Here is a 26701-nt window from a genome sequence, read left to right on the forward strand (position 1 = left end):
TTAGAACTCAGGTTTCCAGAACTCAGATCATGGCTTAGTTTCAAATCTGCCAAGCATTTAGGGTACACATGAAAAAGCACAATATGACTTGGAACAAGAAAAGTAGAGTTATTCTTTGGTGCAAATGGTTAAGCTGAAGGATCTGTCAAACCACTTAAGCTGTATATTATTCTTAACAAAGTTCACGCATCAACTATCTCCCCATTTTACCTGCCCAGTCTAGCCTTATCTTAGCCATCTACATTAAAAGTGAAGTTATAGCAGATAAGCGTGAAATGTTTGTGCTGAGGAATTTTGGAACACAGTGTTAGGAAATCCCACTCTGTAGCTGGGAATTAAATGAGTAACTGATCCACTGCTCAGTTTATTCTGAAGCTTTTACTTTGGGTTCTGATATCACAAAAAGGGCATGTTTAATGTTTACAAGAATGATTAGAAACTGAGATGTTTTTATTTCTACCATTATAAAGTAAAATTGTAGGGTCCTGCTCCAAACCACCTTCAAAAACCAGACCGAACTTTTCTGTATAGAAACTGTACACAAAAACAAGGCACTATACATTTTTGGATACTGAAGTAAAAAGGTTGTTTCGCATAGATTCTCAGAAGTGCAAAGGCTTTGTTCATTTTAGCACTGGAAGCAGTGCGCAGAATTCATTGCCTCTTGCTGGACAAAACGTTTCAGATCGCATAGAAGGATACATACTGGTGAGAGCTAATTCAGGAGAAGCAGCTTCCATCTACTTTCTCATTGTTTTGACACCAAAAACAGTCTGGAAAAGTGAATACATATTGCTTTGATAAATTCATACTTCATCTAGGTAAGGTGTTTATATAAATATAAATTTCTCGGGAATCCACAAGCTAACAAAATAACACTTTACAGGAGAATGGCTCGGGAGACTGGATGGGGCCAGGCGGGGAAGGGGACCGGGCTGAGAAGGGGCCAGGCTAGGGAGGACTGGGAGCATTCGCACGACCATTTAGCAGCGGGTTGGCGGCAATGGTAACGGGGGTGCGAGAGGGTTCCCAGAGCTCTCTTCCTTGTGCACTCAGCTGGCCCGCACCTCAGCCGGCCCACACCTCAGCCAAGCCATACTGGATGACTTCGGTAATTCCGGACCTGAAGAATTCCCTTGTTCTCAGTCAGATGGAATTGAGAGTGGTGGGAGGGATTCCCCGGGGAAGGCGTCCGGGGCCGCAAACCGGGCCGCCTAGAACAACCCTTTGGCTTTCTTAAGGTTGGCCTGCTTCCAGGGTGGCAGAGAGTTGAACTCCTCCCGGGTCATGTCCAGCGCGGCCTGCACAGGCGAGAGGAAGAGAGGCCGGGCAGTAAGCAGCTGTGCTGGCCTCGGCCTCCCAACCCCTGCTGCGGGGACGAGACTGCAGCTCCCCCCCAACCTCCCACCAAGAATCTCTCACCTCAAAATCTGCATCTGTCAGATAGATTTCAAGCTTCAGGGGGTCAACACCTTCGGGCAGAGGCCTGGCCAGGAGGTCAGCCAGGGGATAGATGGTTTTGCACAGCTTGGCTAACACGTCTTCCACAAGGATAATCTGATTAGAGACATCAGTGTCCTGGAGAAAGAAGGGCATGGACAGAAGGGGGATCTGAGCAGAAAGGACTACAGTCAAAGGGTAACAACCTAGGACTGACCTGTTCATGTCCATGCAAGCGTGCACACACACACTCTCTCTCAAACACACACACACACACACACACACACACACACACACTCTCACTCATGCACTCCAAAAGCAATACCCTTCCTAATATTCACATCTATACGCACTGCCCACAGCCCTATTCATTTACTGTCTTCTCCCCGTTTCAGATGAGGGAATTATGCAGAGGTTTCTCAACATCTCCTCCCCATCCCAGAGTGCTCACTCCCTTCAGAAAAGCTCTGCAGGCACAGAAATGGGGACCACAGGAAGGGAGAAGCCTGCTCACCATTTCCGTGATTTCGGCAATGTCTTCCCTGTGCTCCCAGCTGGGAAACATGTTGGTGAATGTCAGTGGCTCCAGACCAGCATGGATCAAGTAGGACTTGGGGGGCTTCTTGACATTTTTTCCTAAAATGACCGACAGCATTTCCAAGATTGGACAAAAGATAACCATTACTGGTTGGGTAGGGACCGTCTCTCTATGTTGCTGATTTGTACTTCCCAAGCACTTAGTACAGTGCTCTGTGCACAGTAAGCGCTTAATAAATATGACTGACTGAATGAATGAATTGACACTGATCACTGCCCATGCACATCCATTGTGGCCATTTATGGTTACCTACACCAAGCCATGGCCAAACATCCCAATGGCAGATTCATGAGTGCTAGCTGAGGTGGACCATCTGGGGGAAAATTGATTCAGTTTCATTAGCCTGGAACTAATGAGAAAATTGACCTGTTGTACTGAATCAGATACAGTTAAAAAAAAAATAGCTCAGTTTTCAAATAAAAGCTGGGCATGTTGGTATGAAGTGAGAGAATAGCCCATATATCTCACAGCATAATGGGCAGTTAAAAGTCGCTTGCATTTAATACGGCTATTCCTTCCCGGAAATGGTGCTCAATCCCTCCCTTTACTCTTCAGTCTGGTTTAGAGAGACTACTCCATTCCTAGCTTTCTACAATACCACACAAACTGCAATGAAATAAACATGCGTGAGGGAGAACAGGGCAAGACACAGGCCCAGCCATCAAGTGGGTGTTGGAGTTCTGAGGACTCTGAAAGGGATTCATTAGCCCAGGACATTTTACAACCTGGCCATTCCCCTCCTGGGTAACACCAAGAGAATGTAAAGTCAATTCTCACCCCAGCTCACAGCCAAGAATTCTCTAATCTCAAAATGAATAAGCTTTAGAAAGTTTAAAGGAAAAACAAAAGCAAAGCCTTTCCCAACCTGCCTGCCAATATGCCTGCCAGCCCCCAACCCCAACAGGACTTCTAGACTGTGAGTGCTTCTAGACTGTGAGCCCACTGTTGGGTAGGGACTGTCTCTATATGTTGCCAACTTGTACTCCTCAAGTGCTTAGTACAGTGCTCTGCACACAGTAAGCGCTCAATAAATACGATTGATTGATTGATTGATTGACTTCTAGTTGCTCATGATGAAGTCCCAAGGCATTGTAGGTGCCTGCTGCCCCACCCATCGGGAGTGGGCAGACTCTGCTGGGCCAACCCCATCAGGAGTGGGCAGTGCCCCTCTCACCTTTGCAGTATTGAAGAACCGTCTCCATAGCACACTTTCTGTCTGTGGCCCAGCGGATCCGTGCAGAGCCCGTGATCTTGTTCTCAATCGGCCACCAGCCCTGCCAGAGATATACCTCGTGATGATTGTCGACCAGGAAAAGCGCTGTAGGAAGGAGATATGACCAGAGACGCTGCCATTAGCGCTCTGACTTGATTCAGTGGTCTCTTGGGACAGGGAAGATCAGCGCTCCTGTCCTAAGGTTGGGCTTGCCCGAAAGTGAATGGAAAAGGGCTGACTGGGCAGACAACTACAGGTACTGAAACTGGGGCAGTTGAGTCTCCCTGCCAGAACCCAGGCTTTTACAGTCCAAGCAGCAAGAAGCCCTTACAGCAAAGCGGTGGTGCAAAGGGATTTTACACAGTCTTACGGCCTCTTACTAGAGCACACCAACCCGGCCTGGTCTTTACAGAGTGAACAACACTTCACCCTCTTGCTGTTTACTTGAGCCAAACCGGCTCCAATCACAGCCTGCTCAGAGGCCTGGTGAGGAAAGCCCACCCTGAGCATCAGAAAAAAGAGGGATAGCAGAGGGCACCCTGCATCTCTCCTGGGGATTCATTCCCTTAGAAGCAGAGACATCAGCTCTGTTCCCTTGCACCCGATCTCTCCTGGATCTGCGCTGTGTAAGCTTTCAGGGCAGGGTCCTGACTGGAGTATGGTCTATCTCCCCCAGCAATGCACACCCCCACTTGTGCTAGAACAAAGACGCACCCTGGGGTTCCTAAGCTAACGCAGGGTCCCTTGCCCCTTAACTGCCAAGCACCCTACCTGGCTGGGGGGCACTGTACAGGTCCTCTTGCAAGAAGGGCATAGAATTGACCACCGAAGGATCCCGGGCGGGATACATGAACTCGGTGGCTGAGAAATCGCCAGACGAACTACTGAGGATGAACAGGCGGGGTGTGAAGTTAAACTTTCCAGGATCTTAAGAAGGAAAAAGAATAAGGCTAAAACAAAGGCACACAGGTAACATTTCAAGACTTACAGTGACTCGTATAGAGTTGCCAATCAATTGGTAAAGATTAAATACAGCATACTCAGTCTGAGCTTAGTTTGGGTTCACAGAGTTCAGGGATTTGTTGGATGAACATCCCTAAATGTTAGGGGGACCTTTTCCCTTAACCCCTCTCTCTGTGCCTGCCCCCAGCCAACAAACCCATGGGGCCAAGAGGGAGGTGAAGATGGAGATGGGAGATGAGGATGGTGTATGATCTGGCGGCACTGTATATACCCTTGTGCTCAGTCCAGTGCTTGGCACATAATGAGCACTTGACAAACAATAAAATTCTTATTTAGCTTGAGATCAGTCCTGTTATCCCATTTTTTAACTGAAACAAGCCTGCTCGAGGCAGCTGATGCCTGGCTGCTCCACCTTCCTTGGTTAACAGAAGTCTTAGCTGCCATCCTGAACTCATCAGCACCAGTGTTTGCTTAAAATGCCAGAAGGGGAAAAAAAACAAATGGAGGCACCGGGTGGAAAGGGGCTAGATGCTTCTTCCCAGGTACCTGTCTTCCCTTGCCCACTCCTGCTTGGCACTAAGGGTGTTCACCGCCCACCACAGACGAGGCTTTCCGGTCGAGCCTATAGCCCTGGGGCCAAGCCCTGGCACCCGGGCCTTTGGGGACGGCTTGATTACCCTGCAGCATGCAGTCATAGGCCTTGCGGTCTCTCCGGCCCAGTGCGTCCCAGAATCCCAACGGCTCTGACCCTTCATCACATTCGTGAATCGTCACCTTGCTGCTGCTGTGCAATCCTGCTTCCAGGGGACACCTACGGGACAAAGAGCCCACCTGGTCTTCCCCAGCCCTCCTGCAGGCACTTCCCCAGCTTTATGGGCCTTCCATGGCCAAGCCAAACCCTCACCCCAACCACGCCTCTCCCCGGCGCAAGTTAATTCTCACGGGCCACGCTTCTTTCTCAACAGCTATGGGTATCTCATAGGAAGACCATACCAGAAAAGGAGAGAGAAAAAACGCTATACAACTCCTCCTTTGTTGGTCCGCATTTCCTTCTGTCATTTTCTTGGTCTCACCCCTCAGTAGTTTCTTGACTTCCGAACTCCGGCAGGCTTCATGCTTGCCCCTCCCTAAAGAGCTGCACCTTCTAGCTGGTGCCTGGCCTTTGAGGGAGAGAAAACACTTCTCTGAGAATTCCTGGGCTTGGAATGTGCACCAGTGGCTGGGAATGTAGTCTATGTGCTACCCTGCACCCCCCGGGATGGATCAGTGTTGTTAAAACTAGCTTGTCCTTAAATGTCGACTCCGGTTTTACATGAGCTTCTAGAAGACAGAGTCAATGGAAAAAACTTTTTTTAGCCCCAGGGGAGCAACTCGGCATTGGACGGCTGCCGACCTAGGGATCGGACAAAATGATCTCCAGCCAGGTGATGGCCCCGGGTCTCTACTCCTTTCATGACCTTGGACCAATCACTTAACCTCTCTAGGCCTCAGTTGCCTCATCTGTAAAATGGGGATGAAATACCCATTCACTCTCTCCCTCAGCCTGAGAGCCCCATATGGGTCAGGGACTGCGTACGATCTGATTGTACTGTATCTATCCCAATGCTTAGTAAAGAGTAAAGGCTTAAAAAATACCACCACAATTTTATCATTCTTATTACAACCTAGAGAGCACCACTTCATTATCCACTTTATCCTTCTCATACCCTGAAGAATCAAGGTGACTTAGCAGTGAAAAGGTGTATTCCTAAATGGAATGCAGCGCCTCAATGAGTGAGCGTAGGAGTTTAATTCCAACTGAGAGACAGAAGATCTTTGGCTACTTACTGTTCCTTGATTTTATTTGCTGCTGTTCTTCCTACATCCTTTGTGTGGGCCTGGGCTTTGCAGCCGTGCCACAAGTAGATCAGGGCCTTGTTGACATTGAGAACAATCATAGAAGTCCTGGACCTCAGGCTGCTGCAGTGACATGCTACTTCGAGCAAATTTCCCTCATTGGAGACCTCTCCTCGTACACAGTACAATCTCCAGTCACCTGCAGGGGCATTGTCAGGGCACAGTAATGACACACTCCCAGTTCCCCTCAAGTGCAGTGGTTGTGTGCTTGCAAACCCCTCTCTCCCTGCCAAATGTTAGGGAAAACTGGCACTGCAATAGTCTCCCGTTTCGGCCCTGTTCACACGAGTACAAGAGAAGCAGCGTGGCTCAGTGGAAAGAGCACGGGCTTTGGAGTCAGAGGTCATGGGTTCAAATCCCAGCTCTGCCAATTGTCAGCTGTGTGACTTTACTTCTCTGGGCCTCAGCTACCTCATCTGTAAAAGGGGGATTAAGACTGTGAGCCCCACGTGGGACAACCTGATCACCTTGTATCCTCCCCAGAGCTTAGAACAGTGCTTTGCACATAGTAAGTGCTTAACAAATGCCATTATTATTATTATTATTACGATAACTGACATCCTTTATTCAAATGGGCTACTTTCTCGGACAAATGTTCCCTAACAGCGGGTAGACCAACCGTATGGTGAAAACATGCATTTTAGCAGGACCACGTGAACCAGCGATGATATTTGCAATTCCTAATTCCCTGCTACAGGATTCCTCAGGGAGCATCCCCTGTTGATGATTTAAGTTGACTGATGAAAGGAAATCCTGACCTGGGACCAAGGACAGGACCTTAACTCACCAGGGGTCTGGAGTTTTACTGGGCAACAAAACTTTGTGGTCTTACTGCTGAGAGGGAGGGGAGTGACCTGTAATCTGAACCATCCAGAATGCCAATCCCAAGCACTCTGTACAACAGTCATAATATATGGGATACATTTCCCAAAGTCAATTTGGACAACATACCAGAAGTTTCTAACTTTGAATTATTTTTTAAAAAAAGTTGGATCACGAACACAACAGATGTCTATCCTCTCATTTAAAAATTAAAATACGAAAAAAACAAAGAAACACAAAGCCAAGACAATTTCAGTAAAAGACCAAAGGGAGATGCCACCTATCCCTTTCCTCCCAATTCCTCCAGACAGAGGTTAAAGAGGTTTAACTACGAGAGTAATAAGTCCCCCCCCGGCAGGGGACCGACATGTAAATAATCACATGACTTTTTAAGGTCTATTGATAGCTCCTCAAAACGAATCTGACACCAAAATCCCCCTTTTTTGGCAATAATCCCACCCAGCAGAAAAGTAGAATTTGGTTATTTGTTAACAATTAAACTGATTTACTTTGTGCATTTTCTTCTTCTTCCTCTCGCCTCCCTGCATGGACCACCATAGCGCCCTGGAAGCACTGCAGAAAGCAGGGTGGTTCCTTCCCTTGGAGTACCTGCACCTGAAACAACAAAATCAACAAGATGACAGAGCTCATCCACAACTCTAAAAGTGCCAAAAAGGATAGATGTGCCATTCAACCACCCAGCTAATGGTGCCTCTTGGGAAACAATTTGGGCAGATGACATAAAAATGGGCCATCCGCAAATCGGGTTGGACACAGTCTCTGTCTCATATGGAACTGTCAATACCCATTTTACAGATTAAGTATTTGAGGCATAGAGAGGTTAAGTGACTTTTCCTAGGTCACACAGCAGACAAGCAGCAGAGCCAGGATTAAGACCCAAGTGTGGGGCTCTCAATCTAAGAGATGCAAGGACCAGGTATCTCACCCCCATTTTACAAGGGAGGAAACCAAGACACAGAGAGGCTAACTGACTTGGCCATGATTACTCGGCAGGCTGGTGACAGAGCGTGGCTAAGAACCTAGGTTTCCTGGTCCCAGCCCCAAGCTCTTTCCATTAGCCCATGCTGCGAGTCAATTCTTCCCTGAGACCGGGGAGCGGAATTGTGCCAGTCAGGGCCCTCAGGAGCGAAAAGCACGATCCCTCTGGCCCTCGTGACCTCACTTCGCTTTCTAAGGGCCAGAACAGAAACACTGGACCAGGGCTCACCTGGGCCCCACGTTCTTCATCCAGCTCCACGGTCATCAGGGCCGATGTTCCCTTCTCACTCACCGTGGAGTGCCGCCCTTGCCAGAAGAAGTATACGCACTTCTCTTTGCCAGCCGCCCGAATGGAGTGCTCTCCCTTCTGCCTGCTCCCAACTGCAAATGACAAGACACCAGGAGGGAGGAGGGGGTGGTGTGACAATCTGCTAATACTCCAGGGGGAAAAGACAAATATATAGCTTAGGCCTCATAAGTCAGCTATGGAGTGAGCTGTAAACAATTTGAGGGCAGGGGTCAGGTCTTTTACCTTGAATGCACCCCCCCCCCCCATGTGTAGCACAGTGCTCTGCACACAGTAGGCATTTAAAAAATACCCCTCACTGATTGAATGCCCGAATGGCTGGCAGGTGTGGGGCTGAAATGCATGTATTCAACTGGAAGAATATGCCCATATCCTGGAAACAGAGTATAATTCACAGAGGGAAAGAAAGGCAACTGTATTCCAACCAGTTTTCATCACATAGGAAAAACCAAACCACCGTTCAAAGGAACGGGCAGATAACTCTGTGCGGGTGTGAAATGGGCCCACTCCATCCTCCCTTGAAACCCACCCAGACCGAGCTACGGTATTTGCTATGGTATTTCCCCCATTTCCGCCCTCTTTGTCCAGAGATGAGCTGGTGGCTGAGTGATATTGGAAAGAACAACAGCAGGCCAGCAAGAGACAAAAAGAACCTCATTTGTCTTGCTAAAATTGTTTTCATAAAAAGAGAAAGCCAGAAGGAGTTTCCAAGTCCTGCAGAGCGGGGTTCTTAAGTTGCTGATGCATTGCTTTCCGAAAAGCCTGGGATTCTTGAATTTATTACACCGTGACACTTTAGAAGAATGCATAAAGTGGAACGGAACCACCCACACCAAATGGCAGGCATTCCAACTTTGGTGGCCAAAGTGGCCCGACAGATCTCACAGTTCAGCACTTGAGCACCAACCACCCTCATTTTCAGAGACCAGACTCTGGATAGGTGAGAGGTGACAGCAGAAGACTGCACCCAATTCACTTCCCACCCTGCCCGAGGGTGCTTTAGCACTATCTAGGGGTGGGTAACAGGACCCTGAAGAGGGGAAGATAGGGCACATGCATCAGCAGAAGGGCTGTGGGAGATTGCTCAACTCAAATCATGTACCTGAGGGCAAAACCTTTGTGTTCAAACTCTTGTTATCCCAAACAGATACTTACATGAGGGTCATTTCCAATTTTAGTTACAGTTCACATTTTCTACAAGTTTGATTAGTACAGATGCCTCAAATCCCAGCGAAAGATTTTAGGTCTTCCTGTTTAAAATGGCACTTTTCTGCTAAGCAACTCACGAAAACACCACACAAGAGTTCTGCCCAGAGCTCAAGGCATTCCCAGTCTTCTGCAATGAGACTGTATAAAGATTTCTTTTATCAACAATCCATCCTTAAAACACCTGTAGGTGATCTGGATGAGAGATCCATAGTGGGATCCCGGAGGAGAGGGCCCGGGACCCTGCCAGTTATGGGTTTCCTGCCGCACCACATTAGAGAGGCCATTACCCTGGCTAGTGCAGGAGCTGAGGTGTGTTCTGTATGCACAATGCTTCACCATGAGATGAAATTCCTGTGCCCTCCCTGGGGTGACTGGTCCCAGCAGTCTTCAGGGAAAATGGAGAATGAATGCTCAGGTTGCCTAGATAAGAGGAAGGGCCTGCTCAGGCAGAGTGGAGAAAAGGCCCCCATATCTGGGGCTCAGGTTGATGATAATAATAATAATAATAATAATAATAATAATAATAATAATGGTATTTGTTAAGTGCTTACTAGGTGCCAGGCACTCTACTAAGCATTGGGGTGGATACAAAGCAAACTGGATCTCACGTGGGGCTCACAGTCTCGATCCTCACTTTACAGATGAGGTAACTGAGGCACAGAAGTTAAGTGACTTGCTCAAGGTCACAAAGCAGACACGTGGCAGAGCCGGGATATGACCTTCTGACACCCAGGCCCATGGTCTAGCCACTACTCCATTGTGCTTCTCATGGCAGTTCACCTCCCAGGACTTGATCTCAGTGCCCTGGCCTTGGTTTTTTTCTTTGGTTTTCTCTCACAGCCTCATATTGTCAGATGCTCCCTCAGACTCGGTCAAGCAATTATTTGGTTTCGATTTCAAACAACTCGGGCTCAGTGACTTACATGGCTACTTTCCTTCTAGCCTGACTCAAATGATTTTTGCTCACCCCACCCCATTTAAAGCTCAAAGGTGAAAGAGTTGTCATCAGGGAAGCTAACACATAAAAAACACCACACAGACGGAAAAACATGCTCCAACGTACAAGTTGAATCTTCTGCAGGAGAACAGCAAAGTTCATCCTTCCATGTGTGGGGGTCAACCCTCACGTGCACCGGAAACTTAACATTGAAAAGTGCCCCTAAAACCAGCCCCTCCGCGCAGGCCAGAAGAAACGCCACTGTCCACTGACCTGCAGTGCTCACCATGTACTTCCACTTTACCACATACGTGTCGCCTTCATGGAACTGGCCGATGCTCTGTTTGGGGAGCCGGCTGTAGTCGAATTCCAAGATATGCCACACATCCACGGAGGCGGTGGCAATCTCGAACTGCCTCCTGTCACCCCCTTCGATTAGTCCGTAGCCTCGGCCAATGTTGACCCCGTCCAAGACCGTGCTGACTGTTGTCTGAGGCACCGGCACCATAAGCATCACATCATAGGGCTTGAAGTCAGTCCTAGATTCTTCCTGAAAGAGAGGGCGACAGTTCTTGCTCCTTTCCCTATAAGCAGTGTGGCCTACTGGAAAGAGCACTGGCCTAGGAGTCGGTGGACCTGTGTTCTAATCGCCACTCTACCAACTGCTTGCTGCGTGACTTTGGGCAAGTCACTTAATTTCTTTGTGCCTCAGTTTCCTCAACTGTAAAATGGGGATTAAATACTACTCCCTCTTACTTAGACTGTGATCCCCATGTGGGACAGTGACTGTGTCCACCCTGATAAACTTGTATCTACCCCACGGCTAAAAACAGTGCTTCATACGTACACTTAAGGAATACCATAAAACAAAGAAACAGAGGAATATCATAAAACTGCTCACACTCAACACACTTTTGGTTGCTTTCCAAAATTAAAATGGTTCTGCCCCATGGGGCAGAGCATTTGCAGTACTGCTTCTATATCAAGTGAAGAGACTTGAACAGGATTGAACACTTTGGCTCTGCAGCCAGCGATCAGCCCGGAAACAGCAGGAAAGTGTGAGCCTCCTTGGTTTGCCGATAATGGGAACCAAGTCTGCAATTCTACAACTTGAACCAAGCCCACGTTCTTAGCTTTCATTCTCCTGGTCGGGGGTCAAGGGTGACCAATGGTTGAAAAGCTCTGTAAGATCACATTCAGTACCTTCTGCTGGGAGAGGTCACTTGAGTTCTTTTCATTCAGCTTCTTCATTTCAGTCCAATCGAGGAATTTTTCTTTGAACAAGATCGTCTCGTTGTGCTCTGTCAATCTCCCAAAGATCGCCCAATCGGGTCGGCCCTGTCCTTTTCTATATCGGGAGCAGGGGAGATGTCGGGGAGGGGAGGGTTAAGAGGAGGGAAACAGGAATGGGATCAGCCCCAAGGTCGAAAACAAATGAAAGAAACCCAACACAAACCCAGTTTGTCTAGAAATCCCCCAACCACCGTGTTTATTCAAATAACCCCTGTTTTGAGGCATGCTTTGGAAGGGCATGCTTTCAGGCACACTTTATACAAGATGATTCTCTCCAAAGAGCCTAAGATTGAATTTTTTGCTTGGGGCCCATGCTTAGCAGCTGGATAAAAGCTCCAAAGCAACATGTCCTGCTTTCTGACTCATTTATGGATAATGCCAGTTCTTCAAAGTGAGCATGTTGTTTGGGATGGAATCAATTAGTGTGCCCGCCATCAATAAATAACCTATTCTGGGCTGCCTCTGACCCGTCTTTGACCACCAGTGCCACTGCAGATCACAGGCCCTTCCTGTTCCTCAGGACCCATCCATTACACAATTGCCACTAGGAGCTAGGTCCACCTGGTCACCTCACCGCAAGCTCCCTGGGGCCTAAGGTCAGCCAAAAAGAGTAGCAACAAAAAAATAAAAATGGCCAGCCATGGCTGAAGAAACCACATGCGGGTAGTCCCTAATCGTGATGACCATGGAGTCTCTCAGCATCCAGACACAGAGAACGCTGGGAACAAGAACCCTCCCAAAGGAGGAACCAATTCTAGAGATGGTGCTTTGTGCAACATCCCTCGCCCCAGCTAGCTTTATTCCCGCTGGCGTGTGGGTGCAGACACACAGTCGAGAAACAATCTCCTTAGCAGGCAGGCAGGGTCCTATTTTACAGAATCTGCCAATCAGCATTCAGTTTACAGGGCTGCACTGTCACAAGCTAAGTAAAAACCTTCCACTGCCTTGCCAGAGAAGCTACTTTGCTGGTCTCATGCTTGCTAATGGTTGCAAGACTCGCCATGCCCAAGTTGATCCATCCCCGTCTGGTAGAATCCCACAGTGGCTCCACTACTGCCCCAAGGTTCTCTACCAGCCAGCTCCCTCACCCCTAGGTGGGACTCTGCGTCTGTGTCATCCCAGACGATCCTCTCTGCTTCACTTAAACTAGCCAGCTTTCTGTTGGCTTACCCAATTCTCCCCTGCCAAGCCATTGCTCCTGCCATCTTTCCTACTTCAATTCTCTTTCCATTGTCTGCTTCCCTAAACCTCATGTTCCTTCCCGTCTCCAAAGCTAAAACCCACCCAAGAGGGGTGCCCAAGTCGGTTGGAGCCAGACCACCAAAGTTCTACCTTGAGAGGCTACTGCAAGGCAAAAGCAGCTAGAAAGGCAGGAGGAGAACCGGGAAAACAAGGGATTGTTGTCCCCAAAGACAGAATGGGGTTCACCGACAGCGTCGGAGGCTGCAGAGAAGTCAGGAGGGATTCAATCAGAAAAAAATGCTGTCTCTATGCTGCTTCTGATTGTGAGTGACAGTTCCCCTTCTACCTCGCCCTCCAGGTAATGTCCTTCCAGTCTCAACAATCAGACCAGAAGTACTGGTTTGGGTCTTAAGAGACAGTGGCAAAGAGGGGGTGAGGTTGATCTTAGGAGACTGGGTGGGGGAGGGAGATGGGGAGTTTAGAAGGAAAATCTTACAATTACGAAGAGTTAATTAAAACCCTGCTATCTCTGCTTCTTCTATGTTTCTGGTTTCAAACTTCAAGCCAAAAACATGTCATTAATGAATACCTGGTCCTTATCCGAATTAGTGACAGCCACCCCTGAACTTCCCATTGGGTTTAAAATAGATACAGAAATGTAATGAAGGTATCAATTGTCTGCAGCCTCTATTGACTGTACTGGAAAGAACTGAAAATGTAATAGTACATCCTGTGAAACACCAGGATGCACCTCCACGTCTGACTTGCTTAGTCAGATGAGAATATATTAAATGGCTTCCTCAAGACAAATCAATTTCCTCTCACCCATCAGACCCATCCATCTCGGGCTGTGTTTTATGAATTGTTGCTAGCTAGACCATAGATTTTTCTCAGAGTTTAATAGTCTGCTTTTGTTCAGTAAAACAAAAATTCCTTAAGAGGAAAACTGCAAACTGGAATAAAGCAAGTAAAATCCCACTGCCAAGCAGGTGAGTTCATTGCCTGGGAGATAACTGAAATCTCAATGAATTCAATAGTCAACTGGATTATAAAGAGGAGAGAAGAGATTGGAAAGCCATATGATGCCTTTACTTCCAGCTCAGGAACACACCAGTGACAGAATTCCAGACTCTGGAACAGTTCTGGGGTCTGTGTGTAGTTTGCATAATTTACACAGCCAATGGAATCCTGCAGATGGAAAAAAACTTGGTTCCCCCCCCCACCCACCTCACCCCACAAAACCCCCACACCAAACCAAATTGAAACCACACATTAAATATCTTTCCAGAGAAGAAGCGGAAATTAACCATCTGCAATTAAGGTTGATTTTAAAAAATCACCAGGGAGTGATATCATGTATCATCTACCTGGCCAGGGCATTAGCACTATAATTTATAGACTGAATCGGTAAGGACCATGGAAACTGGAATCAGGGCACTAACAAAGGCTGATTATGACAATGAAGGCAATGCTATTAAATTCCCTCCCCATGAGCCTCGCTGACATTATGCTGTGCAGCCAATAAGCTGTGATAGTACCTGGGAATCAAAGGGTTGCATTCTCCAGGATCTAGAGGATTTATGTCACAATTGGCATAGTCAAAGGTTCCATTCCACAGGTGCTTTGCCAGTTGGAATGCGACTTTTCTTTGTGCTAACGTGACTTCCTTCCCATGCCAGACATACACTTCGCTGCCAAAGTCAAACACCAGAACCTGTGAGGACGAAAGAAAAATCACATCCCATGACTTCTGTAAGGAAAGTGTCCAGAATGGACCTAACGTTTCTTTTAGGGGAGAAGGATCTGGAGGCTGAGACCATACTAGGAAAAAAGTCAGAGAGGGGTTGCAAATATTCCAGCCAGTTTGGAAAGGCATATAAAAGTATTTCTGGCTCCCCAAAACTCACTGATGTAAAAATAAAAATCAAATAAAATGGGCAGAAATTGGTTCCTGGGTGAAGGCCATTTACTTAGATTTTGTTACCTGCTCTGAATTGTCACATCTCTGATACATTTTCCCTGCTTGGAATGCTTTCCCGGCTCTGTTCGTCTCTGTCAAACCACATCCCTCCCCACCTCTAGATCCCATCTGAGAAGTCAGCTCCTCCAAAAAGTGTTCTCTCGCTGATCCTGCTAAATGGTGGAAACTCATCTTGGGTATCCCGGGAAAAAGTCATTACTGCTCATTCTCCGGCCACAGGCAAAACAGCGTTCCCTAGAGAAGCAGTGAGGCTCAAAGAAGTTACGTGGCTTAGAGGTGCATGATGGCCTAGTGGAAAGAGCCCAGGCCTGAGAGTCAGAGACCTTGGGTTCCAATCCCGGCTCCACCACTTACCTGTGCCTCGGTTACCTCATCGATAAAATGGGGATTAAGACTGAGAGTCCCATGTGTGACATGGACTGTGTCCAACCTGATTAACTTGTAATCACCCCAGTGCTTAACAGCTCCTGGCACATAGTAAGCACTTAAAAAATACTATTTAGAAAAATAAATAATTGTGATTCCCATGATGACATTCTCAGCTTTTTCCCCAAGTCCTGGGACAGGGAAGAGGGTGGGGCCCCAAGGAAGGGGTAGGGGAGCATTTATTGAACACTTACTGTGTGTAGAGCACTGTATTAAGCACAACACAACAGAGCCAGGGACATTGTTTAAAGAGAGTGTGATGAGCGCAAGCCTCAGAAAGATCACTTACTGTACCTCTTTGGACTGCAGGAGGTTACATTTTGGCATCTTCCCCCAGTAGTCATCATCAGGAACAAGTTTGTCATCTATTAAGCGATAGATGCAGTTGGTTTCTATTATAGCCGTTTCATACATCTCATCTTCCTCGGGATTTCCAGCAGCTTCGGAATGAAAGAAACACCACAAAGGGCAGTTTACCCGATGGGTTACAAGTGATTCAGGGGGGATGCTGAGCAAGAAAGAGGGAATGGCTCCCAGCCAGGCAGACTCAGAAACAAAAGAGGCACTTACCCTGGGAGCTCGTCTGACCGCCTAGCAGCTTCCAGAAGTCTTTTGCTGCGTGGGTATGTGTGTTTATTCCTTCTTCTATAGTCTGAATGTAGGTAGCTCTACAGCCCAGTTCCCTCTTGGTCTGAATTAGAGCTGCAAGCTCTGATGCCTAAGGAGATTAACATAATGATCTGAATTGAATGGTCTGTTCCTCTGGGCAATTGTGAGTGTTCACATGGGAGGGAAAGGTGGCGTGTGAAAGGGCAGACCAGAGAACACTGTTGTCTCTTGACTGTTATTTTCATGAGCGACTAGATGTACCAACTTCAGAAATCCTCACACTTTCTATCAGCGCTCTTGTCCTATGGAATATAGAGAGTGATCCTGCAACTAGTTCAAAAGTCTCCTTTTTGGCTCGAATGGGGTCCCTTTCCTGAGGTCTGTGGTGTTCCAGTTTGTGGACTTCAGGCAGACTGGCATGCGGGCCGAGAGTGAGGGACACTCCAGGAGACAAATCCACGTCTGCCTTCTCGGATTCTGCTGCTATTCTGCATCCTGCAGTCCTGGGATATTTCCTAAGGACTTGATTGAAATATCACAGACTTTCTAGGATATTCACCTTAGCCTTTTCTATGACGTTGGCAAACTCTCCCACCCACAGAAAGCAGAAGTGGGGAGTTAACAGAAGGAAGCAGTCTCCACTGTTCAACGATGAGGCTCTTGGCTCAACTAGTCTTGTCTGTACATGTCTTCTTCCTAAAAATTAAGTGAAAGGTGAATTGCCTGTTGAGGTAGATTATAAACACACATCCAATCCATCACCAAAACCTGCCGGTCTCACCTCCAAAACACAGCCAAGATCCGCCCTTTCCTCTTCATCCAAACTGCTACCTTGCTGGTTCAATCTCTCATCCTATCCTGACTGGATTACTGCATCAGCCTCCTTTCTGATCTCCCATCCTCCTGTCTCTCCCCACTTCAGTCTATACTTCACTCTGCTGCCCGGATTATCTTTGTACAAAAACACTCTGGGCATGTCACTCCCCTCCTCAAAAATCTCCAGTGGTTGCCTGTCAATCTACGAATCAAGCAAAAACGCCTCACTCTCGGCTTCAAGGCTCTCCAACACCTCGCCCCCTCCTACCTCACCTTCCTTCTCTCCTCGTGGTAGCCTGTTAATCTATGAATCAAGCAAAAATGCCTCAATCTCGGCTTCAAGGCCCTCCAACACCTCGCCCCCTCCTACCTCACCTTCCTTCTCTCCTCTACAGCCCAGCCCGCACCTTCCGCTCCTCTGCCACTAACCTCCTCACTGTGCCTCATTCTCACCTGTCCCGCCGTCGACCCCTGGCCTGGAATGCCCTCTCCTCCACACATCTGCCAAACTAGCTCTCTTCCTCCCTTCAAAGCCCTACTGAGAGCTCACCTCCTCCAGAAGGCCTTCCCAGACTGAGCCCCCAACCTTTTTCCTCTTCCTATCGTCCTCCCGCCCTCCCTCCTTCCCCTCCCCACGGCACTTGTATATAATTGTACATATTTATTACTCTATCTTATTAATGGTGTGTATCTAGCTATAATTCTGTTTATTCTGATAGTATTGAACCTGTCTACTCGTTTTGTTTTGTTGTCTGTCTCCCCCTTCTAGACTGTGAGCCCGTTGTTGGGTAGGGACCATCTCTATATGTTGCCGATTTGTACTTCCCAAGCGCTTACTACAGTGCTCTGCACACAGTAAGTGCTCGATAAATTCGATTGAGTGAATGAATTTTATTCTTATCTGAAACGCATGTATATGTGTGTGTAAGTGCATATGGATGTGCCAAGGCAGCCACTTACCAGGCTGTGGCAATAAGGCCCAGCACAAATTCCTTGCTGTGGTCACCTTGGTCATAAATGGGTCCCACACTTAAAAAAACCTTTGCCATATGTTCTGCTTTGCCTTCTGATTTATTCATCGCACATTGTTTTGTTGTCTGTCTCCCCCTTCTAGACTGTGAGCCCGTTGTTGGGCAGGGATTGTCTCTGTGGCCAAATTGTACTTTCAAGTGCTTAGTACAGTGGTCTGCACACAGTAAATGCTCAATAAATATGACTGAATGAATGAATGAATAATAAACAAGAAAGAGAAGAGAGGGAAAGAAGGAGGAAGAGAGAAAGTGAGAGAGGTGAGAAAAAGGGGGAGGGGAGAGAGGGAGAGAAGGAGAGAGAAAGAGAGAGAGAGAGGAGAGACAAAAAGGAAGACGGGAGAGCATGGTGGGGAGGGAAGGTGGGGAGAAGAGGGAGTAGTGCTGCACAAAACACTAGCACAACATTCAATTCCCCTGCACAGGTTCCGAAGTCTCGGAACCCAGGCTCATCCGTCATTCCTGATGGGAGATTCCATTATCATTTTCATTCTTAAGTCTAAATATTTTGGTCTTTGGACAAATTGAACAGGGGAAAGGAGAGAGGAAGTGGAGGGAAGGTGGACGAGGGAAGAGACAGAGAGAAGATGAGGAAGGAGGATTAAGGAAAGGAATAGAAGAGAGAGGAGAGGCAGTGTAGGAAGAAGAGAAGCACTGCGGCCTAGTGGAAAGAGCATCGGCCTGGGAGTCAGAGGACCTGAGTTCTAAATCCCAGCTCTGCCACTTATCTGCTGTGTGACCTTGGACAAGTCACTTCACTGCTCCATTACACAGTTACCTGATCTGTAAAATGGGAGTTAAGACTGAGAATCCCAAGTGGGACATGGACTGTTTCTAGATTGTATCTATTCCAGTGTTGTTATAGATTAGCATGTATCTATTCCAGTGCTTAGTAAAGTACCTGGCACATAGTAAGAGTTTAACAAACACCATAAAGAAAAAAAGATGACAGTACAAGGCCCTAGAGTCCTAAAGACAAGGGTGATTTGGTGCGGACACAGGCAACTCCTTAAGGAACAGCCACTCCAGGCTCTGTGCTGTAGATGTGAGGGAGGGAACCATCTTGGGCTCTCAGAATGCTTCAGTCAATCAATGGTACTGAGCCTTTACTGAGTCCAGAGCATTGTTGTAAGCCTTTAACGGCCTAAGGGCTTGAATGCCACATGGGGGGTGTTGGACAAATGTTTAGCTCTGCCATAAAGTGAGTTTTCACTACATCTTGGGGCTAGAACATTGTTAGGGAGTAGGAAACACCCATCTGAGGAGCCGCTGTTGGGAAGGCGCTGGAAGAAACACTTAAAGATAATTTAGTCAGTTGGGTGAGATAAAAATGCTTAAAGACCAATTGCAGGCTGAGTGATCTAGCGCTTTATTTCCGTGAGCTTCCTTCATTTATATTTCGTACCTTTAACCTGAAGCAGCATCAGTTTCTTGTACGGCACAGAGCTGTTGTTGGAGTTTTGTTCGGTCAGATTTACACTCCGCAGATTCACACTGCTGAAATTTTCTTTGCTGGCTAAACCTGCCAGGGCCACTTCTGAGAAGTTTGAGTTGGCTGACACTGGTTGCACAAAGGTAGAAGGAAAAGGTGAAAAACAAACCCTAGGTTACATACAACTCTCTGGTTCTTTTTGAGAGAACTGATCCCTCTGGTCACTTCCTGCTATGCTCAAATCTGGGGGCTGGTGCCCGAGAGGTGGGTCCGCTGCTGATTTCCTCCCTAAAGCTTAGGGTGCTGCCAATCCCTTCAGTTTGTGACTAGGTCTGCCTGAGGTTTCTTCAGGGATGAGTCCACCCCTCACAGGGCCCGTGCCTGCAGTGCCAGGTTGGATTGACTTGTGAAGGAGTGCTATACATATAGTAGATACGGAACAGGCTAGTGGCTGCAATTTTTCTCAAAACTGGCCAGTGAAATCTAGAGGTTCAGGACAGATTTTTGTGAGATGTTTAAAGAGATGCAACATATAAACTATATGAAACCACCAAATAAGAGAGAAATTGGGGCTCGGGTGTCCTTTTGGACACACCAAAGGCTCTTCATATTCTCCCCAAAAAGTTCAAACACATTTCCTTTGATTTGGAGCAAGAAATGAATTGCTCTGGGGTCGTAACAATAGTGGCTTTAACAAATGTTCAACAACCAAGTTCCCCACGACAGTATTCGATTCCCAATGCACAAGCAGCTCACTGGTTGTGGCACTCACTCTTTTCAACCTTCATTCGTTTCGATTCCATGAAGGCCACATTCAATCTCTGCTCAGTATATTCCTGAAGAATGTCTTCTCTGGCAGCCAGCATCTTTAAGGGATTCCGTGAAGAAGGGACCCTGCGCATGGGTCGGACGGCCCGCTTGTGCTCAGTTACGGAAGAGGTCAACCTAAGCGGCGAAAGAAGTTTTGTTAGCTTTCCCAAGTAACTGTTCTCCCAGATTTGAGGAAAATACTTCCACCTGGGGTTACTCGGGTCTCGAGTGTGAGCCCCTGACGGGAGAGGGATGATGCCTGATCTGATGATCTTGTAGTAGTAGTAGTAGTGATGGTATTCATTAGGTGCCTGGTTACAAAGGGCTGTACTAAGCACGGAAAGCAGCATGGTGTAGTGGATAAAGCACGGCTTAGGATCCAGAGGACTTGGGTTCTAATCCCTGTTCCACCACATTTTTGTTGTTGTTGGTACTGTTATGGTATTTGCTAAGTGCTTACTACATGTTAAACACTGTTCTAAGCGCTAGGGTAGGTCCAAGGTAATTAGGTTGGACACAGTCCCTGTCCCATATGGGGTTCACAGCCTAAATAGGAGGAGGAACAGGTAACCCCATTTTACAGCTGAGGAAACAGACACAGAGAAGTGAAGTGACTTGTCCAAGGTCACACAGTAAGCAATTGGCAGAGCTGGGATTAGAACCCAGGTCCTTCTGACTTGCCTGCTGGGTGATCTTCGGCAGGCCACTTAACTTCCCTGAGCCTGTCTCTCCTCAACTGCAAAATGGAGATACAATACCTGTTCTCCCTCCTACTTAGACTGTGAGCGCCATGTGGGACAGGGACTGTAACTGCCCTGATTATTAACTGCTTAGTAAATATCATTTTTAAAAAATATCCTTGGAAAAGAACATAGACCCAATCCTGCCCTCAGGGGGCTTACAATCTAAGAATTAAGAGGAGAGGCATTGGCAACAGGGACACGAGGAAAGAAGAAACATTAAAAAACCCCAAACTGATCATAAATACAATAAGAACAATAGGGAACTATGGCTAGGGAAGCAGAGTCTTAGGCTGCTCAGGACTCAGAGCCCAGTATTCACAACAGTCACAGCCGTAGCTGAGTGGGATGGGAGAGGTTGTACTGAAGACCTGGGTACTAAGGGACTCCAACCTTCCAGTCCAGGCCCTGCTGTATCAATCACTCAGTATAATTTATTGAGCATTTACTGTGTGCAGAGCACCAGACTAAGCACTTGGGAAAATCCAGCAGAGCAGAGTTGATAGACTCACGGTATCTGTCTGAGCAGATGGCACCTTGCTTGGCATTGAGGAGCATCACAAATGCCATAGCTAACTAACTAGATTAGGAGCCAGGCAAGGGGCTGTCTTTAAGGATCTGAATGCAAGCCTGTTAAGGGCAGGGAACATGTCTACCAACTCTGTTATTTTGTACTCTCCCAAGTGCTCAGTACAGTGCTCTGCATCCAGTAAGCACTCAAATACCACTGATTGATCAGAAAGATAATTTTAAGATGTTCACCATCTTTCCAGATGACAGAACCAGAGAAGTGGGCTACCCCTAAAGCAAAAGAAACTCTGAAAGCCCAACTGGTGAGAAAGAATTTTGAGGATAAAAGTGATTAAATCCTGGAATGTGCTACTGGGAAGTTGTGGCATGAGAAGACCAGTAAGTCTTGATGGCTTGGACTTGATGGCCTTGAGGTTCTCTTCGTGCCTTAGAATCAAGGGATAATGACAGACATCCTTGAATTATTTTTTTGTGAGACAATCCAAAGGTTTTTCAGAAGCCCAGGCAAGAATTCTGCATGGCTAGTGAGATGCATTTCCAGAAGCCCTTTTACTTTTAATCATGTTCATTCAAAATCTGGAGAAACATTTCAAAGTCACTGAATTATCCTTAGAATGAGAAGCTTGGGTAAAATGATTTTCAAGTGCCTACTTGGAAGAAAAGGGAAGCTGCTCTTGGATATTTCTTTGGAAAAAAAGAACAGTGTTGGGGAAAAAAACTCACTTGGGAGAGTAAGGATCAAATATGGCATCAAAGTCCTCATCCAGTTCCACTGCTCCTAGAGGTACCGTGTAATCCATATTACGGTAAAACTTTGTAAAGGTTTCATCATCATCCGGTTTCATCACTTCTTTCACAGATTTACCAGTGACTGTAAGCACTCTTTCTTGCATCCCTGCAACTACAGAAACAAAACAGAACAAAAACTGAGTTAAAAATAAGACAAAACATTTTCCATTTTCCCCAGGCATGCCACTCAAGTATTGCTCCTAGAATTAAGGTGCTTGTTTAGGGGATTTTTTTTTATTGACAGCAAAATTAAAAACTACCTTTTTTAAGTTGCAAAGCACAAGAGGCCTAGTAGAAAGAGCTCGGGGCTGAGAGTCAGTTGATGGTTTTAGTCCCATTTCTGCTACTGGCCTGCTGTGGGACTCAGTGCCTCAGTTTCCCCACCTGTAAATTCTATTATTAGGGTCACTACAAGATATTTTTTACACAGCACTCTATCTTCAAGCCACAATTTAAAGGTAAATTGCTGATCCCGGGTCCAGTCTGCTGAAGATGCTCTTTAAAAGCCCTTCTTCCTGCCCTCCTCTACCCACAAGGAGTCAAGTTTCAAATGAGAAATAATAGTGCAGACATAATAAAAATAATAACTCCTCTAGACTTTAAGCCCCTTATGGGTAGGGAAAGTGTCTAACAACTCTGTTACACTGTACTTTCCCAAGGGTTTAGCACAGTGCTCTGCCCACAGTAAGCTCTCAACAAATACAACTGATTGATTGATTACAAATTCAAATTCCCGAAGTTTGACTCTGCATCCCCCTAAAAGGCAAACTGAGGAATCCAGGAATATACCTTTGTTATTCAACCTTCCCAGAAACGTTTCCAGCTTGTCCAGCTTCAGGTCTGACTCCAACTGCATATCTGGTCTGGCTTCAATATCTATGCAAAAAAGGAGATGGGGCTAAGAGATAAGCCCTGAAGGCCAGCGGCGTTGGTCACCCACCCCAGTGATGTTTGATTACTTGCCTTCCAGGGGCTTGGAAATGGGTGTGGTGCCCTTCGTTCTACTGCTGAAAGGGGAGGCCACTGGTGTGATGGCGGTGGGTGAGGCCAGACCTGTGGAATAAGTGAAGATGATTTTCAGTGTCTCATCCTCCCTTCTGGAGGCTCAAGCAACTCAGTGGCATGCTTGTCATCTTCCAGCAAATTTTCCAGTGGACGCAGACGGCATCTGTCAATGGGAGATTCCGAAATGTGCGGCACAAAAATTCCCTGCAGAAAATACGAATCCCACAAAGCAACCCAGGAGACCCCCCCAAAATAGGCCTTATGATGGGATCATTGGCCAAAGGACAAGGATTAAGCTCCCACATGCTCATGGGCACCACCCAGCCCTCAAAACTCAAATGAAAAGTGCCCATACAGACCCCTGGGGCAATTATATGATCTAATGTCTGCCCCAAAGCATTTTTCTATTAATTTTTTTATTTATGCCCCAGGTTCTGAGGATGTGTTTTCCAAGCAAAACAAGCAGACAATATAGAACACGTAAAGCAGTGTGGCATAACAGAAAGAGCATGGGGCTGGGAGCCAGAGGACCTGGTTTCAAATTCCGGCTCCGCCACTTGTCTGCTGTATGACCTTGGGCAAGTCACTTAACTTCTCTGTGCCTTAGTTTCCTCATTTAAAAAATGGGGATTAAATCCTACTCCCTCATACACAGACTGTGAGCACCAACTGGGACAGCGACTATGTGAAACCTGATTATCTTATATCTACCCCAGTGCTTAGAACAGTTCTTGGGAACGTAGATACCACAAAAAGACAAAACAAAGCATTGGAAATACCACTGTGACAATGAATTACGGTGATTTGTGGCCAGGATGGTCTTGGTGTACGCTAGTAAGAACAGATGGGAAAGGGTGGACTGGCTGCAGCCTCGGCTCAATCTCCCTTGGACTGGTGAAATAAGGATCACCATCTCCTGAAGAAAAACGGTGCAGTGAAATCTACTTAGAGAAGGCTGATCACAGCACATTCGAAGGTGAACGCTCATTTGGGAGAGAAGTCCTGTTAAAAAGCTAGTGACCTCTGGGCTCGGAGGCTTGTACTGACCTTTCTTGACCATTCGCCCTGCCACGGTGAACTGGGTGGAATCATTGGCTGCCCCTTTGCCCCTGGTCTTCCAGGCTTCCTCTCTCACAGTGATCAGATGCTTCCTCTCTTCAATTGTCATTTGGTTCTCCCGACCCTCAACCATCCTCTGCTTGGGAGTCGGGGAAGAGGGGAGGTAGGAGGAGATGGGATGAGAGAGTGAGAAAAAAAGCACATGTTATCCTGTAGCAGTTTGAAGGCTAAAGACCCAAGAATCAGATTAAAAGCGGAGCACTCTGTAGAGAAGACCTGGGAAAACAACTAATGAATCCTTAAGGCCAACCTACACCCCCATCAGGTTCCTGACCTGTCTTTCTTTGCCGCTCTGCTACAGATCCAGGCCCTTAGCCACACCAAGTTTCCCAACAAAAGCTCTGTTCTCTCCTTAGAGCTTCCCCACAGTTCCTCCCGCTCACTGGACTCAGGGCTGACTGTTCTTGCTTTAAGAAACTTAACTTGGGGTGGGTTAGCCTCCCTCACTAATGCTGCAAGAAAAGCTCAAAGATCTTCAGTCTCTTATTCATTTATTCATTCAATCGTATTTATTGAGTGCTTACTGTGTGCAGAGCACTGTACTAAGCGCTTGGGAAGTATGGCGTAGTAGAAGGAGCACAGGCTTCAGAGTCAGAGGATCTGGGTGCTAATCCCAGCTGTGCCACTTGACTGCTGGTGAGACCTTGCCTCTGCCTCGGTTCTCTCTGTAAAATGGATATTAAATACCCTTTTTTTGTTTAATGGTATTTGTTAAGCACCTCCTATGTGTCAAGCAGTGTTCTAAGCACTGGAGTAGATACAAGTTAATCAGTCTCTGTCTCACATGGGGCTCACAGTCTAAGTAGTTGGGAGGACAGGTATTGAATCCTCATTTTACAGTTAAGGAAACTGAGGCATACAGAAGGTAAGTGACTTCCCCAATGTCCTACAGCTGACAAGTGGCAAAGCCGGGATTAGACTCCCAGGCACACACTGCTTCCATGTTCTCCCCCTTGGCTTTGACTGTAATTCACAAATACCACTGTTACCATTATCATGAGGCTCTGCAGCCTGGAGGGTTGGATCTGACAATGAATTCCCACACTAGGCCCTGATGGTCCATTTCTTTACTTGGGGGGCCCAGTCTCTTCTTGGAACAGCAGTTTCCCCAGAACAGCTGGGCCTGTCATCGTTGCTAGGAAGGGCCACTTCCTTACCCTAGTCTCCTCTGACGCCTGGAAGTTCCCATGCCCTAGGCATCCCTCCCACACTGCTTTTTCCCATTCCGTTCTGAGAGCAACATCCAGGCTGGGTGGGAGAGAAAGAGGAAGGGAGCACACAGGGCCGCCTTTCATCCACACAATTGTTGGGAGAGGGAGAGGCACCAGATCAGAAATAACACGACCTTACAAAACCCAGCGGTCTGGTCCCCTCCCAGCTCTCCAGCGGGCATATCCAGCTTCCCCGCAACAAGCGGGAAGATGGGAAAGGATCTTGAGGTGTACGTGTTTGTGTTCCAAGAAGGGCCAAAACCTGACATAGCCCAGCAACCGCAGTCCCCTTTCTGCATGGAGCACGATGGAGGGGAGTGGGGAGGGTGGGAGTGAGAGGAAATGGGGGAGAAACAGGACAAGGGACTCTTCCCTATTGGATGGCTTTCGGGGGGGAGCACTCAGACTGCAAGCAACTGGGGGCAGGGACTGTGTTTGCATCAGGTCACTCTGAGCAGCAACCAAGACTGCACCCCATTCAGGTGGGTTCAGGGGGCTGAATGTGAGCCCAGGCAGCCTCTCCCTCTTCTGTCACACTTTGGGGTGCTCGCTCTCTTGCTTTGTCCCAGGCTCCTGCCCCTGATGCCAACAGACCAATGCCCAATGCTAGGGAAGGGACAGTTAGAAACAAAACTAGGGAGGGACATTCACAGGCTAGGAACTTTCCACTCACCCTTATCCCTACTCAAGTACTTAGCATCCCCATTCCTTGCAGAAAAAAAAAAAAGTGAGACAGTTGGCCAGAGATGACTTGAAGAATCCTGACAATTCAGAGAATTTCAAAGCCTTTTCCTTATGTCCTGCCTTCTCTCTCCACCACTCACAATAGGTCTCTCCAACTCCAACTCCACAGATTCCACAAGTGCCAGTCATGCTGAGACTCTTTTTGAGCCAAACACCCTGGAAATAACTCTGTCCATTAGCATGGATTTTTGCTTTATAAGGGTACAAAAGAGGACTCATCAGAAAAACACACCACCCTCAACTCCGCAAGATAAGGCACTTAGCTGCCATCTCCACCTGAAGCTCTATGGATCAATTTTAAAATTTCAAGGGTCAGACTTAAGTTCTGCATGCTGTTTGAAAGCATCATATCTCCTCAATCTTAGCTGGGACATTGTGGGTAATGATTCAGAAGAATACAGTTTCTAGAATCATAAGTATTGTGTTTAGCCATCAATGGCCCTTTTCTCCCCTAGGTTTTCCCAAGAGTCCACTGCTCTGAACCTATTCGGTCTCCTGAGGCACGTGGAGGCAACACTTATCATTCTCTTAGGTGGACTCCATCGTTTTCGGGATCCATAGGTTCCATTAGTTGCCTGCTCCAATAAATAATGTTTTCTCA

At 47.2% G+C, this 26701-nt stretch overlaps 1 protein-coding gene across 4 annotated transcripts in view; it reads right to left on the reverse strand.

Moving 5' to 3' along the window:
- Positions 1-363: 363 nt before the first annotated feature.
- The window catches only part of SVIL (supervillin), a 292499-nt gene continuing 266161 nt past the window's right edge, over positions 364-26701 (reverse strand). For all 4 annotated transcript variants that reach the window (XM_038755658.1, XM_038755659.1, XM_038755661.1 and 1 more), the window contains 21 exons: positions 24074-24221; positions 22985-23074; positions 22811-22897; positions 21956-22133; positions 19924-20096; positions 19125-19280; positions 16435-16571; positions 15837-15984; positions 15561-15706; positions 14398-14573; positions 11588-11732; positions 10658-10934; positions 8161-8312; positions 7442-7547; positions 6042-6249; positions 4892-5025; positions 4023-4178; positions 3213-3356; positions 1955-2076; positions 1423-1578; positions 364-1301 (listed from right to left, as the gene is read on the reverse strand). In XM_038755658.1, coding sequence (XP_038611586.1) covers positions 1215-1301; positions 1423-1578; positions 1955-2076; positions 3213-3356; positions 4023-4178; positions 4892-5025; positions 6042-6249; positions 7442-7547; positions 8161-8312; positions 10658-10934; positions 11588-11732; positions 14398-14573; positions 15561-15706; positions 15837-15984; positions 16435-16571; positions 19125-19280; positions 19924-20096; positions 21956-22133; positions 22811-22897; positions 22985-23074; positions 24074-24221 — 3126 coding nt within the window. In that variant the 3' untranslated portion in view covers positions 364-1214. The remainder of the gene's footprint in view (positions 1302-1422; positions 1579-1954; positions 2077-3212; positions 3357-4022; positions 4179-4891; positions 5026-6041; positions 6250-7441; positions 7548-8160; positions 8313-10657; positions 10935-11587; positions 11733-14397; positions 14574-15560; positions 15707-15836; positions 15985-16434; positions 16572-19124; positions 19281-19923; positions 20097-21955; positions 22134-22810; positions 22898-22984; positions 23075-24073; positions 24222-26701) is intronic.

The sequence above is a fragment of the Tachyglossus aculeatus genome, chromosome 13 (genome assembly GCF_015852505.1).
Source record: "Tachyglossus aculeatus isolate mTacAcu1 chromosome 13, mTacAcu1.pri, whole genome shotgun sequence".
NCBI classification, from domain to species: domain Eukaryota; kingdom Metazoa; phylum Chordata; class Mammalia; order Monotremata; family Tachyglossidae; genus Tachyglossus; species Tachyglossus aculeatus.